Source organism: Nelusetta ayraudi, unplaced genomic scaffold (genome assembly GCF_046127955.1).
Source record: "Nelusetta ayraudi isolate G7.1 ecotype Tasmania unplaced genomic scaffold, CSIRO-AGI_Nayr_v1 ptg000011l, whole genome shotgun sequence".
Classification (NCBI taxonomy): Eukaryota; Metazoa; Chordata; class Actinopteri; order Tetraodontiformes; family Monacanthidae; genus Nelusetta; species Nelusetta ayraudi.
In genome coordinates this window covers 19799509-19817840 of record NW_027466061.1, presented here as the reverse complement: position 1 = coordinate 19817840, position 18332 = coordinate 19799509, and the positions used below count along the sequence as shown (strand labels likewise).

The following is an 18332-nucleotide window of genomic DNA, read 5'->3' as shown; positions in this document are numbered from 1 at the left end:
TGTGTTTAGGATTCACCAATGCATTGTAATCAATTTTCTTGAGTGTTGCCCTACTCCCACTGTGATGGTACTGGAATCTGCATGGAGTTGGATGTCTGCAGTAGCTGCACACACTGTGAGCAAATTGAGTGCCAGTTGCGTTGCAATGCAAAACACATTGAGCACCAATACAAATAACAAACCATTATACCAATATACATACCATTGCTTCACAAATATAATGTTTTTGGTTCGGTATTTTAAAAACACTCCCCATTTTTTATTATTATTTTTTTTTTAACTAAAAGAGATTGATTGTTATCAAACTGAAATGAAACAGTGTACTGATATTGAACTGAATTGTCTCTGATTTTGTAATGTTGCTGTGTTAGAGTTACCTAACAACACCAAGCCCTAAAGAAGTCCCTTGTAAAGTAGTTCAGAACAAACAGCATGTAAACTGGCGGGAAGTCGTTGCATTTGATACTTTCAGACTCGCAGTTATGATAGAAATGACCTCAAGAAATCTCAACAGACCTCAAGGACAATTTAACTAGTCGCAGTGAAAATGCAAACTGCAACTACAAAGAAGGCAAAAAGAAGGAAATGAAGGGTTTAATCTGAAGCACACAGCCAATTTCTGTAACAATTTAATATTTAGCTTTTAATGCACTTAAAGTAACATTTATTGCACATAAAGACATCATTAAATGAATAACACCAACAATATAATAAATACTACATCATTGTCAATCTAGCATCATCATCAGTTTACACTTGACTGCATATGAAACAGAAGACATGATATAACAGGATCCCAAGGAAAAGAAGAAATGTCAGGCTTTTTCAGAGGACCCGTTCTTTTTAACTGGTTTGTCTCCTGCTCTGTGACACCTGACAACAAAACATGACCCAGAATGTTTCACCCAGTGAAGGCCTCCAAGTAAACCTAAATAAATATTGTGCAATTCCTGCTTTTCTATTGTTGCGTTAACCCGCTGTATGTTGACATGGAGTTTTGCATGGTTGATTAAAAGGCTTTTACATTTAGTTTTCACCTCAAACAGGTTCCACAAATCTCAAATAGCATCTGTGGAAAGGTTAGTGCTAAATGAAAACATGCTAGATTGGTAAATATTGCACATTTTTTTTGGCAGCATATTCAACTGTATTGCTTAAAATGACCAGTAGTAAAATTAATTATGACATGAATTTGCACTACATTTTCTTTAATATTATAAAGCTAAAAATACTCTGCAATCTAAAATAGCATTAAAAATCTGATGCATTTACTTTTATTTGTTTACTTTCTTACCTCATTCTGCTTTTTTACTTTACAGTGACATCATTGTCGTCAGTTGCATATACCAAAATACAGTGTTTGACCTATGATAAAACCGAAGTTCAAACCAGCTGCGTAAACAAGTCCCCCGTTTTAAAACCAATGTAGTTCAGTAAGCCCAAGACCTACCAGTGATACCATATGCTACAGCATGGAGCCTAAAAACAGGAAGAAAATAAAGCAGCTAAACTGAAAATCTTAACTAGCAGTTTCAAAGTTTCTCTCAAACATACTCCCGGTTCTCTATGTCTTTTTTGATGGCTTTTTTAATGCGATCAATTTCATCCTCGTCTGAACTGTCATATTTGTTGTCCTTTTCCTTCTTTTCTTTGTCCTGGTTGTCCGCAACAGCAACGGCACCTCCTTCCTCCTCCTTGTCTGACCTGGTGTTCTGCAGCTCCTCTCGTATGGAGTTGAGCTCCACCAGGCCATCGTGCAGCTGCGTGGCGACCTCCCTGATTTTAGCAGCAAACTCTGATTTGGCACCTTTCTTCAGTTCTTTGGAGTCTTTGGCCACAAAGTAGATGTCCATGCCGACAAAGAGTCCCGTGAGGACGCCGGTGGCCATGCTGGCAATCTGCACTGCTCTGGCTGCTGTGCTGCCCGCCACGTTGGCGATCTGCACCACACGCATGATCTCGTTGGCGTTGATCAGGATGGCCTTTCCCGCCATGGCACCGTCTTCGTAGAAGCTGGTGCTGAGCACGGGGAAGTCGCGGTTGTAAGCGTGATTCTTCATCTTGATCAGGTCAAACTTCTTGAGGTTCTCGATCCCCTGCTTGATGAACTTCAGGCACTTGTTGAGGTCGACCATCTTCTCCTGGTAGTCCTGCACGATCCTCTCCACCTTCTTGCGGTCCATGGAGTTGTTCACCTGATTGGAGATGCCAGCACCTGCTGACGTCAGCCCGCCCGCCGCGGCCACGCCCAGTCCCACCGCGGTCACAATCAGAGAGGTCCCCATGGTGACCGGCGCCAGCGCCAGCCCAGCGATGGTGGCCACACCCCCGATGGCGCTGGTGGAACCTCCGGTGATTTGGGCAATCTTGGTGTTCTTGCTGAACTTGTCCAAGCCGTCTGCGATGGAGTTGAGGTCGATGACGTGCTGCCAGAGGCTCTCGGCGCGCTCTGAGAAGAGTTTGTTGAAGACGCGAATGCCCTTCTGCACCTTCTCCGCTGTTACAGCAAAGGCCCTTCCAAAGGCAAGACAAGGGTGATGACACAGAGCTACAACACTATTTCTAATGACATTTCATTTCTCTTACCATTAAAGCAAAGGCAGCCGCAGCATCCATTTTGATTAGACAGAGTTGGTTAACATAGTTTTCTAATATGACTACTTCAAGTTCTGCCCATGTGACTTTGGGCTCATTAGAAATGCTCTGCTGCAGTAAATTGAATTTAAACCCTTAAAAAAATGATCCAACAATTGAAACTCAATCTCCAGGAGATTTATGGTCCAATGGCCACAAGTCTGTAGAGGCAAACACATTCTTCCTAAAATGATAAGAGTTACAAATGCAACTATATATAATAGTACTTTTGGCCTACAACAATCTCCGAATAACCCTAATATAGCAAACCATAACCTGTTTAGAAAATGATGGGAAACCATACAAATATTAATTTTCAAGTGGAATTATTTTCAATTTAAATATCATCCCAATTAGAACTAGATTCAAAACACCCATTTCAGTGCCGACTTACTTTGCCTCTTCCTTTTCTGTCATGTCCTCATCTTGAGGCATGTCCTCCCAGGCTTATCATATAGAGAAATAAAAAATATTAATGAATATTTGACCACAATGTATTAAACACTCAAATCTATCTGGACTTAAATTTAAACATCTTAAATTCAATTTGTGTGTGCGTGTGTGTGTGTGTGTGTGTGTGTGTGTGTGTGTGTGTGTGTGTGTTTAGCCCATAATGTCCACTGGAACATAATTTAACCATAGCATAAAAATGTGCAAGTGATTATTAGAATGATTAGAATTAGAGAACAAACCAAGGGCCTTTCCCCTCATTAAATATTCAATATACTTTAAGTATTTAACTAGAGGGTACAGTGAATTATGTGAACACAATTCTCTAAACAATATTCAACAAAAGTTAAAAAACAATAGACATTCAACTTCCAACTTACACTCCACATTTTCCCACCAGTCCATAAGGTTGTCCACATCCTGAAAGACATGATTTGAATAATCTTGGTTGGTTTGCATGATTATGTTCAATTTCTCTCTGGAAATCTGAATTCATATACAACACTCAACCTCTGCATTTTCAGACGATGGTGGTTCAATACGGAAGTCCTCCAACTGGTCAAACAAGGACCTGTTGCCACCTTGATTCTGTGAGAGCAAAAATAACATCACTTAACAAAAAAAAAAAGAAACATAGATTGACGCCACTTCTTTTAATGTGAAGAACTCTGAAAGTCAGCAATGTTGGTGAAGTTGACGTCTGACTGATGAACATAAAGAAAGAAACAAGAATTCATGAGTCTTCCATCCATGTGTCACTTCTACATTAGAGAAGGCAGTGCAGGCAAATAATGTCTCACAACATTTGGCTGTTGTTTTTTTTTAAATTGGTTTTTCAGACGTCCTGGTGATCAAATGCTTCTTTAAACTCTTTGCAAAAGGAACAAACAGAACCGGTCTGGGCACATTGCAAACTAGACTCAGCTTATCTTGCAAGTGGAGGGCATGCACGAACACGGTGTGGTGCTGTGAGGTGAGGTGAGGGGGTGGGGGTGGGGTCCTCACTAAGAATGGCCGGGGGAGGAAAGAACATGCACGACTGGAATAGTCTCTGGTGGCAACCGAGCAGGGACAAACAGACCAGAGGGTGTTCCCAGAGACAGGTCAGGTGACGTGCTAACACTTCTTTTGTAATCCTGAACCACTGCAACTAAAGCCTGTCAGCGTTGTGATCTACGAGACTGACATAGGACCCAAGTGAAAGATATTATGTAGGATAGAACGAATGAAAATGAAGAAATTTGGTTGAGAGCGTTAATTCACTTATTTTTACCTCTGCTGAGTTGTCCTCTGCATCGTCTTGGGCTTTTCTCTGTAAACCTTTTCCCTGAAATCAGTGAACACAAACATACATTCAAACCACTGCCAGTTTCAATACAAAAGCTGAAATACTGATATCACTGAAGAAGAAATACTATATATTATGTCACATAAAATCCGTCAGGCAATTTGACAGCCTGAAGAGCTTCACAGTAAACTAAGAGTGCAAATAATACAAAATATTTCAGAAAAAAAAAAGATGAAAAAAAACAACAACTTTGCTTTAGCGTGTCTTTTTCACCGTGATGTCCACCTGGAATCTGAGCTATGCCCCCCTGACAAGGCTTTTGAATAATGTACACAGATAATGAACTCAAAGAAGCCGGGATTCAGGAAAGGAAGAAAATTTGAAAGTTACCTTCACCCGAGGCATGAAGGGATTATGTTTCTTCGGTTTCTTCACAACTTTCTTCTTCTACAGGGACAAAAAACAAAATCCAAAATTTTATTTCGGTGCTGCCCAAAGGAATTAACTTTTAAAAATGATTAGTATTTCATAGAAAATAAAGCACAGATGTAACAAGTGCAACTGTAAAACTCAAACCAATATTAAAAGTACAGCACAACTTTATGACAGTAATGCAGACTCATAACACTGGGTACATTCATTAAAAAAAAGCAAATAAACTATTTTGTGAGTGTGTGTGCGTGTCCAACATTTTGTCTTGGTGCAATGTGCGCCTACTTTGTTGCACACCCTCATGATTCTTTCAGCAGAAGGTAATGAGATGAAATACCTCCTCTGTCTTGTCACTCTCCTCCTCGTCTTTCTTTTCCTCTTTGGATGAAGAATCATCTTCTTCTTTCAGCCCTTCATCATCGGATGAAGCCTGTGTTTAACAACATTCAACAACTGTAAATTGTAAATCTTATTATATGTGACAAAAAGGTAACATGTGGACTGAATCTGCAGACAAGAAAACTGAAAGAAAATAATTAGTTAATAGAAATTGTCTTGATGTAAGTTACCGTGTTTTTATCATGATTTTTCATTAAATTGAAGACGACGTTTAGCTAAGAGCACATGCGGGACTGTGGGGTCTTTTATAAAGGAGAACATGGGCATAAACATAGAATAAAGGCATCAGTGATCATGTCAAGAAGAGCTGATGTTACCTTGACTCGAGGCATGAAGGGATTGTGTCTCTTAGGCTTCTTGACTTTTACCTGCAACAAATACAAGTTAATACCATTTGGAGAAAAGTGACGGGTAGGATTAGGTATTCCAACAACAAACTAATCTGTGAGGACATATTTTAGACATTCAAATGGCGTCAGCTGGAGCGGAAGGTGCAGCCAATAAGGCGAAAGACCTCCTCTGCCTTGTCTTTGTCCTCCTCCTCGTCTTCCCCTGCCTCTGTGGTGACCAAAATCTCTTCTTCTTTGAGCCCTTCATCATCAGACGCAGCCTGAAAAAAGTGTGAAAAGGCCTGTTGACACGGGCTTCTACAACAATTCCTTTTCAAATTTTAAATCTAATTCTGCCATCAATGGATTCATCAGACACTTAACGTACCTTTGCAGCAGCTCGTGGCTTGAAGTGAATGTGTTTGTGCTTTTTCACCGTGGTCTGTAAGGCAAATGTCAGACTGAGTGGACGCACAGAATAACTGCATTTTAGTGGAGCAACTGGAAACAAATTGTTGAGTACAGTAAAGTCTTTTCTAAGCTGTTGTATTTAATCAGCAAAAAATAAACTGAAATCTGGCATGACAAACTGGCCATTCTAATCAAAAAATATAATCTGTGCCAGTATGATGTGAATGCGAAACTCTGTGGCGAAATGTGCAGTGGAAACACTGCCAGCAGCCACCCACCAAACAGTCATGAGTGAAAACACACACACACACACACACACACACACACACACACACACACACACACACACACACACACACACACACACACACACACACACACACACACACACCATTTTAAATCTACAAAAATGTAGATTTTAAGGGGAATAATCAGTAGTTTTGAATTTGATGCCAGCCACACAAAAAAAACAAAAACAAAACAAAACAAAAAAAAACTGAAAAAAAGGTGAGGAGAGCGTCCTGTTTGGTGCACCTTCCTCTAAATCACACCTTGTAAATATTTGGGGGAGGTGAGGAAACCAAGTCTGGCACCCAGATGTCTATTTTCTGAGAGTTTTAGAGTTTTATCAGTTTTATTAGTCTGAAACCTGCCTCTGGAGTTTGGTTCATTTTAATGTTCACCAACTTTTAACAACCAAATATACTCATTTCTTAAGTAATGAGGAGAAATCCACAAAAAAAAATATTTTGTGTGTTGTTTTTTTTGATGTAGTGATGTGTAATTGAGAGTTTGTTTTCTCATTCGGGTCTGATACAAGATTCCTGCTGCAGTTCGGCACCATTCTGTTTCAGCAGGCTCACTTTGTGGTTCGGCAATGTCTACTTGAAATATTAAAGCCGTTTCCCCAAAGCAGACAATGTCTACTAGCACACGTCCCGGTCACACCTGTATGAACCTCTTAGCAATGTGGTGGCTTTGGAAATATGCAAGCAGAGTTAAACCATTTGTAGCTCATTAACTGCCGACAAACATCTTATACATATGTGTGTCAAAAGGGTTGATATGCCACAGGCACTAATATATCACCAAACATTCAGAGTTGTGGACTTTTGAACTAATATTTCCTACATAAAAAGTATATCAAAGTGTAGTTTGTCTGATATGACCACTTTGCTTTCAGGCCAGACACGACAGCAGCATCTTGTGCTCACATGTTGCCTCTCCTTTGCATTGACTTTCAAACTGCACTTGTGGATGGCAAAGCAAACTGTGACGAGGACACTTCTCCAGATTCTCACAATGTTTTGATGATATTAAGAGCTGCGGGTGATCAGACATTTCAACAAACTAAAGAGCAACAAAATTATCCCATTGTTATTTAGTGCCTTCAGTAGCACCTCCCTAAACTTTTAAAGTCGTGTTCCAGCCTCCAATGCCGGCTTATGTTACACACCATCCTAACTAACGTTTTTCATATAATTTAGGTTATGAATATTTTTTCCTTAATTGCCAAATGTCAACACCGTGGCTCTAGAGTGAAAAAGCCTTAAAAGGAAGAAGCGCAATCAGATCCTTTCCAGGAACCTTTGGTGCCTATTCCCTGGGCTTGTTTTCTTTTCAAGTGTTTTGGTGATTGCTGAGACCAGTTTATAAGTCTTAGAAAAAAATAGGTTACATTCTAGCAGTTTTAAAAAACAAACTGGTAACTGCAATGCACAGGATTTACCATCAAAGACGGGTGCACTTTGTCACTGTGAAAACTGTGTCATCATCTGTGTTTTTTTAATTTTCTGTTAAATTTGAATTGAATCAAACATGCAGAAATGTAACTTTATTAAGCTATAATTGCTAGACTTTCATGAGATTTACCCACCAGCAATGAGGAATTTCACTTACTGTTTTGATTTCCACCTTTGTGTCGTCTCCCTCTTTGGCAACACTTCGTGTTTCTTTAGTTAAGCCTCCGTCTTCGGATCGGCCCTGCGGCAGGATAAACTTATTACAATTTGTAAATGTCATGTTTATGGAAAGTCATTGTGTGAGTGTGTACTTGTAAGTTATAGACTGCGCTTGTTAGTGCACGCTCCAACTGCATAACATAGGGAGAAAAAGCCTCCTTGAAATCTTGTAAAGGGCTAGTAGACAATTGTACACCAATATCCTACCCTGGAATTTGCAAGTTACTCATTAGCTCATATAAAATATTGCCTTTTTTGGAAAGGTTTAACAAGAGTGTGTCTTGTTCAGCGGTGGAAAACAGTGCACGCATCTGAAAAGTTCCAACTGGCGGTAAAAAACAGATATTATCTAGCCATTAATACTTTTCTGTACCCATCGTAAAAAAATATGCCCTAATCATAACCAGAAGCTAATAATCAGGAATCAGCTAACACTGATCCAAACTGAAAGGCAATCCAAACGATCCAGCCCTTGAACTGCAGCGTGTGAACACGTCAGTCAGCATCTGGTGGCTGTTCTTCTCCTTTTGCTGCCCAATTCTCACTTCCCTGTTCAGCTCCGGAATTACAAGCACAGCTGTTTCCTTTACCACACGGGTGATATTCTTATATCAGACCCAAATATCAATCCCCCAAAGCATAAATGTCCCGCTCTGATGGGAGGGCAGCTATTTCCTTTAGTTTCCCTCTGCAACCCAGACCGAGACCAATACCGAGCATCATATTGGGGCTCAGGAGTGCATATAATCAGTCCAGCTATTGTGGTATGATGTCTTAGCAGTACATGAGATCTCACTCGGCTCAGAGGTAGCAGCAGTAGCCCCAATGGGAGGAAAAAAATAGACAATAAACATGTTTTTAAAATAGATGCGCCTTATTGGTTGCATTTGAAGAGGGCAATATAATAGTACTGCACCAAGACCAGCTTGACCCTGATGTTGGAAAACAAGACAAACTTAAGCCCAGAGAGTATCAACGAAGAGCGAATAACTAAAAGTAGAAACCAAGACTGCTCTGAAGTACTAAATCATCTTCTCCTGCAGACAACAAATGAAAGCATTTGTCAGAAAAGATGTACTAATGCTTCTGCTCTCACGAGCACTGCAGGTTCCCGGAGTATTAAACTTTCTTTAACTTTAATTCAAACGTGAAATTCAGTGGCAGCACAGCACAGTACCTGATTCTCCTCAGGTCCTCTCAGTTTTGCCTTGCTGTACGAAGACGTCTTCTTCATTTCCTGCGCAGAAGACCAGCAACATAAGTCGACAGCCAGAGCAGATGTGTAATCACTTGCACATGCAAAGGAGCACGCAGCCGAGTTTAACCGTTTCCACACCTCCTCAGTGGGTCTGGGTGGGAGCGCTGGTGTGTTTCTCTCGCGTGGGACCATGTTGCTTTTAGCCTGACAAATAAAACACACAAAAAGAGAGGCAGAGGTCGACAAAGAGTGCTGGACAGAGCAGAGGCGAGAGGGTTGGACGGAGCAGGATTATAAGGGAAGTGACGGAAGGAGGAGCTGTAGAGAGGCGGAAGGAGAAGCATTTAGGGGGAGTGGCTGTGTGTAGGCAATTGTGGTCAATCATGACTCACAAGGGAAGCAAAAATAAGACTGACTGACCCCTTCTGGCTTCTCCTCCACTTGTTTGTCTGTGTCCTCACTGTCCTCTTTCTGATCAAAGGAAATTAATCATTGTTAAAATACAGAAAATCAATTGATCACTCAATCAATAAATAAATGAGCAAATGCTTGTTTTCAATTGATGGTATTAATTATTTCATTATTATCCAGGAAGTCCCTGTATAATAAATGAAAAACACTTCAGTCACTTTAGTAAGCAAAATATGCCCCCTGGGATCTAATTTGTAAACTGACATAATGTTAATTTAAGTTGCACAACATCTTCTACCAAAACATACAAGTTCCTAATAAACCACCATCAGCACCACCGCCGGCCCGTCACCACTGCGGGCGGCTACTGGCAATGTCCCCAAGCCTCACACCTCCACTTTTCATGTGTGAAAACTTTTTTTCTCTCACTTATTCCTGACTAGCAAAAATCAAAAGATTACTGTTCAGCTTTCCACAAGAGCATTTTGCCCAGAGTGAACACAGGTGTGTTCTGAACAGGTCAAACAAATTCACATGATGCTCATCCATCCATCCATCCATCCATCCACCCACCCACCCACCCACCTATCCATCCTTCCATCCTTCCATCCATCCACCCACCCACCTATCCATCCTTCCATCCTTCCATCCATCCACCCATCCATCCATCCTTCCATCCATCCATCCTTCCACCTATCCATCCTTCCATCCATCCACCCACCTATCCATCCTTCCATCCTTCCATCCATCCACCCACCCACCTATCCATCCTTCCATCCTTCCATCCACCCACCTATCCATCCTTCCATCCTTCCATCCATCCACCCACCTATCCATCCTTCCATCCATCCACCTATCCATCCTTCCATCCATCCACCCACCTATCCATCCTTCCACCCATCCATCCATCCATCCATCCACCCACCTATCCATCCTTCCATCCATCCATCCACCCACCCACCTATCCATCCATCCACCCACCCACCTATCCATCCTTCAATCCATCATCCACCCACCCACCTATCCACCCTTCCTTCCATCCATCCATCCACCCATCCACCCACCTATCCATCCTTCCATCCATCCATCCATCCACCCACCCACCTGTCCATCCTTCCATCCATCCATCCACCCACCCACCTATCCACCCTTCCATCCATCCACCCACCCACCTGTCCATCCTTCCATCCATCCATCCACCCACCCACCTATCCATCCTTCCATCCATCCATCCATCCACCCAGCCACCTATCCATCCTTCCATCCATCCATCCACGCACCCACCCACCCACCTATCCATCCTTCCATCCATCCATCCATCCATCCATCCACCCAGCCACCTATCCATCCTTCCATCCATCCATCCACCTACCCACCCACCTATCCATCCATCCATCCACCCACCCACCCACCTATCCATCCTTCCATCCATCCATCCACCTATCCATCCTTCCATCCATCCATCCATCCACCCAGCCACCTATCCATCCTTCAATCCATCCATCCACCCACCCACCTATCCATCCATCCATCCATCCATCCATCCATCCACCCACCCACCTATCCATCCTTCCATCCATCCATCCACCCACCCACCCATCCACCTATCCATCCTTCCATCCATCCATCCACCCACCCACCCACCCACCTATCCATCCTTCCATCCATCCATCCACCCACCCACCTATCCATCCATCCATCCATCCATCCACCCACCCACCCACCTATCCATCCTTCCATCCATCCATCCACCCACCCACCTATCCATCCATCCATCCATCCATCCATCCATCCACCCACCCACCTATCCATCCTTCCATCCATCCATCCACCCACCCACCCATCCACCTATCCATCCTTCCATCCATCCATCCATCCATCCACCCACCCATCCACCTATCCATCCTTCCATCCATCCATCCATCCATCCACCCACCCACCTATCCATCCTTCCATCCATCCATCCATCCATCCATCCATCCACCCACCCTATTGTGGTATGATGTCTTAGCAGTACATGAGATCTCACTCGGCTCAGAGGTAGCAGCAGTAGCCCCAATGGGAGGAAAAAAATAGACAATAAACATGTTTTTAAAATAGATGCGCCTTATTGGTTGCATTTGAAGAGGGCAATATAATAGTACTGCACCAAGACCAGCTTGACCCTGATGTTGGAAAACAAGACAAACTTAAGCCCAGAGAGTATCAACGAAGAGCGAATAACTAAAAGTAGAAACCAAGACTGCTCTGAAGTACTAAATCATCTTCTCCTGCAGACAACAAATGAAAGCATTTGTCAGAATTTGTCATCCATCCATCCACCCACCCTCCTATCCATCCTTCCATCCATCCATCCACCCACCCACCCATCCACCTATCCATCCTTCCATCCTTCCATCCATCCATCCACCCACCCACCCATCCACCTATCCATCCTTCCATCCAGTCTTTTCGATCCTGTAGACATGGTTGGCATGTGAAAAGTAATTTCAAAATTTCTCCCTTACTTTGTTTGCAGCTCGGAATGGATTCAGCTTCGTCATTGCCTCAGCAAATTTCCCCTGGAGAGGAATAAAGGAATAAACAGAGCACGGAAAAGAAACTTTGTAGACAGAGACGTAGTAACGTGTTGGTAAACCGCCAGAGTGAAACCTACAGACCTGCTTCTGAGTGGTCTGTCCCTCCCCACTGTCCAAAATCTCCTCTGAGTCAGAGTCAGAGTTCTTCCCCTGCAGAAGGAATCAAGTCTTATTGTGACAAATCAACAACAGTAGCTACTAGTTTGAAGAAGTCCTTGCTTAAACCATTCCATTCAAATCTTAAGTCCTTACATGACATTTCACGGAGTGCTAAAGAGGTCTAGTGAAAATATCCGTGTACTGTAGCAGACTTACCGGCTTGTCACTATAGAATGTGCTTCTCATCAGTTCGCTGAAGCCATTCTGAAACAACACAAAAATCAAATATCGCTAAATATCTATCTATATACATCACAAAGAGTGTCTCGTTCCCACTTTCATTTTTGGAGACAGCATCATCATCAGCGTCATCCCTCGACTTTTGCACAGTAAGATGTTCTTAGAGAGAAAACCACTCCACCAACCTGCTTGGTTTTTGGTTTCTCTGTAGAGGGATTCTCCTTAGACTCTGCCGGGTGTCCAGTTTTCGCCTTTTCCTGCTCAACACATTTATAGTACTTAATTTCAGACAGAACAGCACAATACTGCTGTCGGGTAAAGTGAGGCACTACCACTTAGGAGGTCAAACTACCTGAGACGAAGAGGAGAAGGGATTCCAGTGTTTTGATCCTGCTTCACCCTAATCAATGATACGAAGCAGTTACCAACAATAAATCCATCCATTTTTTAACTCTTTTTCTCACACAGGCATCCTCAGAGTGAAGGTGGCTGGACAAGAAACCAGTTCAAAGAGAGTTTAGATTCCGTCTTTGAATGCTCCTTGGATGTGGGAGGAAGCCACAACACCCAAAGAGAATGCCAGCAGACACAGGGAAGGTATGCTGCCCCAACAATAAATAACAGCATTTGTTTATTAATTGACTGCATGCTCTGTGAGAGTAGAATTTAGTGCAGGTTCTCACCTTTGAGGGTTTGTCTGTGAGACTGTCTCTACTGCCTGAGAGGTCACCTTCCACTGATAAATTGTCCTGCCCGGTCAAATAAAGTTAAAACACGTCATGTAGAATAAACACAAGTGGCTACCAATAATAAATATCAGCTCGTTTGCATTTTGCTGTCAAACTTTCTATGATATAGATTCACAGCCAGAAGCTCGAGAGCAGGTCTTATAGCCCTCATGCAGAGCTTTTTAAGAGACCAAGTGTCAAGTTTCAGTGAGTTTATTTTCTTGGAGAATAAGATACTGCTTCCTTGTATGTTGACTCAGTCACTCCCAGTTTATGTTTTAAAGCCCTCAGTTTAAATGGATCCCTGTTTTCTAGCAAAATAGTTATGGATGTGAAATGTAATTGTGCTCTGCACAAATGTTCAAATCAAACATTTTTGCATAATCAAAGAAAGCAAGAGGTAAGATGGTAAACGACACTTGAAAATCAATCACTGACATATCTGATCGTCTTACCCGAGAATGAGATTTGTCAAGCCTTTTTTTGAACACTCCGCCAAAGATGCCTCCTTTCTCCTAAGAATCAATACCAAGTCAGTGATTTTTATATTTTTTATATGATTACTATGATCAGTTTGACTGTGCAAAAGGAACGTTGGGACCTGCATCAACACGTTTCACCTTAGTGTTGTTGTTGTTCTCCGAGAGATTATCAGTGCTGGCTGAGAGCTCGCTGGATGCGGACAAATCATCCTGAGGGTGGCAAGCACGCGTCCACAGATTAATTATAAAACTGTCCCCGCCGTCCCGTCCTGTCCACCAAAACTGTCCTCACCATCTCATGGCATTCAATTAAATGGCGGGAGTGCTGCGTGGGGCGCACCTGAGACCGTGTCTTTGATGCAGAGGGCTTTGGGGATTTCCTGAACATCCCACTGAACACCCCTCCTCCCTCCTGGAATCACATTCCTCATTTAAAAATGTTGGAAAAAGCCTGGCATAAAGTTCTTCTGATTTCAGAGGGACTGAACCCTTCTACCGTCTCAGCCATTACCTTGCAGGATAGTCTCTATTGTCCAGGCTCTTTAGAAAAATCTTCCAACTTACTCAATGAGAATTATTAATAGCTTACTTTTGTGTTTGTGCTCAGAGATGTGTTGTCGGTGGTGCCAGACAGCTCGCTGGGTGCTGACAAATCCTCCTGTAGGCAAAAAAAAAAAACAGTCCACACTGATCATGGTCATTGTTGTGATCATATTATAACAATATCACTGTGACCATGGTGGGGCGCACAACTCACCTGGGACTGTGTCCTTGCAAAAGGGTTTGGGGTTTTCTTCAATATGCCCTTGAACATCCCTCCTGTTTCCTAGAGGATTAGTTGCACGTTAACCACTTAAGAACAACCTCAATGAAACTGAATTGAAACGCACACAAAAAAAGGAAAAACCCGGAAGCTCTGATTCCGTCTGTCCCTCTGACGGCTGCATCACTTTGTTCAGCATTCTTCTGAATTGCTGATGCACGCGGTTTTACCGCATGCTTCCAACACCCACAAAAACAAAAACACACCCCTCCAACACAAACCACACAGCCTATTCAACACAACTGGTGACACACCATTTAAATGAGATGTGGTAATAACGAACAGAGAGCAGGGAAAGCCAAGATGTTGCTGTTAAATGTACATGTTCATGCACGGAATAATGTGGTTATGCAATATTTTTTTTTAGTTTTGGGTTTAAGTTGATAAATATCTGCAAAATGTAATCTCAGATCTTCTTGATCTGATTAATATTGTGTCTGTTTTCAGTGGCCCTTTCCTTAAAACCGTCCGCTAAAAATACAGATGATGGTGCTGAGACTCACTTTAGTCGAGGTGTTTTCATTCAGGCTGCCGTTGCTCGAAGTAAAGTCGTCCACTAAAAGATCCTGAAGAGCACAATCTTACGTTAGCTTACGACTGAATTCAACAAAATCCTCCAGGTCATTGTTTTGGCGCTTTATTGGGATCTGCTGATGCCTTTCTCACACACAAACACACAACAGAAGATCACGATTCACCTGCGAAGGCCTCCGGACGTGCCCGGGTTTCGGAGAGCGTTTTAGTATTCCGCCGAGCATGCCTGGCTTTTCCTGACCACAGGAGATGAGAGGAGAGTTTTGCTAAGAAGAAAACTAAATAGATGTTGCGATCAGAACGCAAACTCACCTTTGTTGACTTGTTGTCCGTTAAGCTGTCACTACTGGCAGACAGGTCAGGGTTTTGCAACGAGAGGTTGTCCTACAAAATAATAAAGTGAAGGTTTTCTAGTTTATTCTTAAATGTGGTGAATTTTACTTAAAAAGAATGGAAAAATTGATACATTGTAGAGGCACAAGTTCTAGTTTTACTTGTTTTGCTTCATTACAATAACTTATTCAAATCTTATGTATAGTGAATGTTTTTCAAACTTTCTCAAATCTTAAGATTAAAACTCATATGGACGGCTGATGTTGATTCAGACTGACATGAAACCTATAAATCTCGTTCATAATACAGTAACTTAGTCCCTTAGAAAAGAGTTGAATTCTATCTGAAAAAGATAACTTTGGCATCTTGAGAAAAAAAAGAACGTGTTCAAGCTCAGTTATTGTAGGAACGCTGCAAACCTGCGGCTGAAGCTCTTTGGTAGTTTTGGTTGTTTTTTTAAACATCCCTTTAAACACACCTCCTTTCTCCTGAAAGGGATTTAATAAATGCACAGGAAATCAACAGTAATTAATGACATGGTGCTTTTACCCAACTAACATGTCAGAGTAAAAGAAGTTTCATAAAAACTTAATGTATATTTTACAGTGCACTGAACATCACCTTTGTGTTGTCAGTCAGACTGTCGTTGCTCTTTGAAAGTTCGCTGTTGACTGCTAAACTCCCCTGTCAAATAAACAAAAAGCATGTGTGATTAGAAATAAGTTTAAATGTGCACTTACACACAACATAAAATAAAAAAGATCAACTAATACAAAAGCTCTGAATAAGCAAAAGCCACAAACATGAAATGTACAATTTTGTTTTTTTCTGAGCAGACGCAGTTGTAATTGTGACTATTGTAAAACTGCTCATTCTTATGAAAAAAACAAACTTCATTACAACTCTTCATATTGAAATTAGACAGTTTACAGTGTTTCAATGACACAAAAAAATAATAAAAATGTTTAAAATGAGTGAGACTTTTCAGCCTCAATGAGTGTCAAGTTGAAGAATGGAAGGAAGAATAACACTATGAGCTCACCTGGGGATGAGGAGAAGGTTCTGTAGACTTGGTGGACTTTTTAAACATGCCACCAAATAACAATGTCTTTTGCTGATGAGGGAGAGAAAATAAGGTGGATTTTTTTTTTGGCTAAAAAAAGTAACAAGACACGAAAGACACATTTACGACTTACCAAAAACTAACTGTTGAAATTGCTAGATAATAAATCACTGACTATATTGTTAGATTAGTTTTGTCTATCCACCTGGCACACCTGAAATGTTTTCTGGATAACGGTATATACTGTATCTCAGATATCAATATGCTAGATCCAAAAGAAGCCGGCTTTGAAACCAAAACAAAGAAGATGATTTAATTCATCTGGATTTTATTGCCATTTTTACCAGGTAGCTCCAATCTGAGGCCAGTGTTTCCAACTTGGCACCCTCGAATCAAGGCCTGGTGACTTCCCTAAACCCTGTCAGCAGCTTCAACTGTCAGCAGCCACACTTCATCCAGTCTTGAAGGAATGTTGAAGTTGACAATATGACATTTTGGCAACAAAGTGATAAGTGAGCACATCTCCAGTCCTCATCATTAGTCACCAGGGCTCCTGGTCCTACCCACTTTATACAAACTTTATACAGTATGTGGCTCACAGAAGGTGCCCATGTCATGATATCATTTTGACTGTGAAATTCAAAGCTGCTACTTTGCACTTTGCATCAAGATCAATTTGTTTTAATCAACTATTTTTGACAAAAGGGAAAATGAGCACCAACTGTGTTGCTGTTGATCTTAACCGTTGATGTCATTCAGTGACTTCCAACTACCTCAAGGACAGCAAATGGCTACTGACCAACTGAGAATTCGCCAAAGCTGTTGTAAATGTCAAACGTCAACCTGTTCTTAATATTAAAAAAAAAAAAGAAGAAGGAAAAAAAAAGGGGGGGGGGGGGGGCTGTGACTTTGTTAAATGCTCAACAAGATATTTTGAGTGTTCGCTGTCAAAGGGGAATGACGTAAATCGAGGCTAGCGCCCAGTTAGCTTCCAGGTAGGACCCAGCAGTAAGGCAGTTACTCACAGCGACACCTCCTCCTCCTTCACACTCCAGGTCCAAATCCAGGTTGTCGTATCGCTCCTGCCGAACAAAGTCAGACATTATTTTTTCGTTTGACTGTTTGTTAGTGTTACAGATAAACTTGCAACTTGTTAATAGTGACACGGAGTGTCAACTCACCATTTGTGCGTCAGCCCGAAATTGTTATTAACTACCCCGCTGTGGTTTGATGTCAGCTAAGTGTTCACAAGTACTAAAGCTCTGTGACCCTTTCTCCTCGCGTCCGTCTTCCACTTCTTTCTTTTTAAACGCACTAATCCAACGCTGAAGCTCCACCCTCCAAACAACAAAAACAAGGTGGCGATCCGAGACGTCCTACACGTCTTTGTGACTTGATGAAGTTGATACCGCAGTGGAACTGGCAGATCCAGTTTTGTCTTTTACCTCTGCGCTTCGAGGGCGTGTCTGTTCAACTCACCTGGAGGTCTGATGCTGCATTCAGGTGTAGTTCGGAAAATTGTACTATCGACTGTCCAGGACGCATTTTGCGTCACTAATTGCAGATTAAATGCAATATGTATATAAATGTAATAGGTATATATGAAGTGTGTTTAAATCAAAATGGTAGTGGAAATGACTTCATTCTAGTTATATTAAATGAGACTTTTAATGTCTCAAACCCACATCAAATAAGTTATTCTTTATTGAACCTTATAGAAGAATTTGCAGAGATCAGAGGTCTTCTAACAAATAAAAAGTTCATTGTTTGACATTCAGCACCATCTGTAATTATACCTTTAATTAGGTAAAAAAAAAAAAAAAAAAAAATCTAAATAAATGTATGTAAAATATGTACACAGCTCCTATTTTGTCATTATATACGTTTAAGAATGAAGATGTAAGAGAAGCACTTCCAAAAAAAAAAAAAAGATAAATT

At 41.5% G+C, this 18332-nt stretch overlaps 1 protein-coding gene across 5 annotated transcripts; it reads right to left on the bottom strand.

The window, feature by feature from the left end:
- Positions 1-578: 578 nt before the first annotated feature.
- apol1 (apolipoprotein L, 1) lies at positions 579-17825 on the bottom strand. 5 transcript variants are annotated; one of them, XM_076021756.1, is made up of 33 exons: positions 17576-17825; positions 17420-17476; positions 16374-16445; positions 15953-16015; positions 15751-15819; positions 15311-15382; positions 15163-15234; positions 14968-15030; positions 14399-14467; positions 14231-14299; positions 13934-14053; positions 13780-13851; positions 13615-13674; positions 13115-13180; positions 12784-12831; positions 12617-12688; positions 12408-12455; positions 12174-12242; positions 12021-12074; positions 9523-9573; positions 9241-9306; positions 9082-9141; positions 7843-7926; positions 5921-5974; positions 5718-5813; positions 5521-5571; positions 5142-5234; positions 4763-4819; positions 4358-4411; positions 3595-3672; positions 3465-3504; positions 3029-3080; positions 579-2514 (listed from the first exon to the last, which is right to left on the bottom strand). In XM_076021756.1, the coding sequence occupies exons 1-33, from the start codon at positions 17576-17578 to the stop codon at positions 1545-1547; spliced, it is 3024 nt and encodes a 1007-aa protein (XP_075877871.1). In that variant the 5' UTR covers positions 17579-17825; the 3' UTR covers positions 579-1544. The 5 variants fall into 5 exon arrangements, with proteins under 5 accessions (XP_075877871.1, XP_075877872.1, XP_075877873.1 ...); XM_076021757.1 differs by having other exon boundaries at positions 13982-14053; XM_076021758.1 differs by lacking the exon at positions 15751-15819.
- Between the last annotated feature and the right edge of the window lie 507 nt (positions 17826-18332).

Excerpts from the sequence above, each read along its gene's own strand:
- apol1 (XM_076021756.1), bottom strand. Across the intron at positions 12,832-13,114 it reads TCACAGACAAACCCTCAAAG|GGTGAAGCAGGATCAAAACA; the intron begins GTGAGAACCTGC and ends ATCATTGATTAG. Across the intron at positions 5,572-5,717 it reads ACAAAGACAAGGCAGAGGAG|GTAAAAGTCAAGAAGCCTAA; the intron begins GTCTTTCGCCTT and ends TATTTGTTGCAG.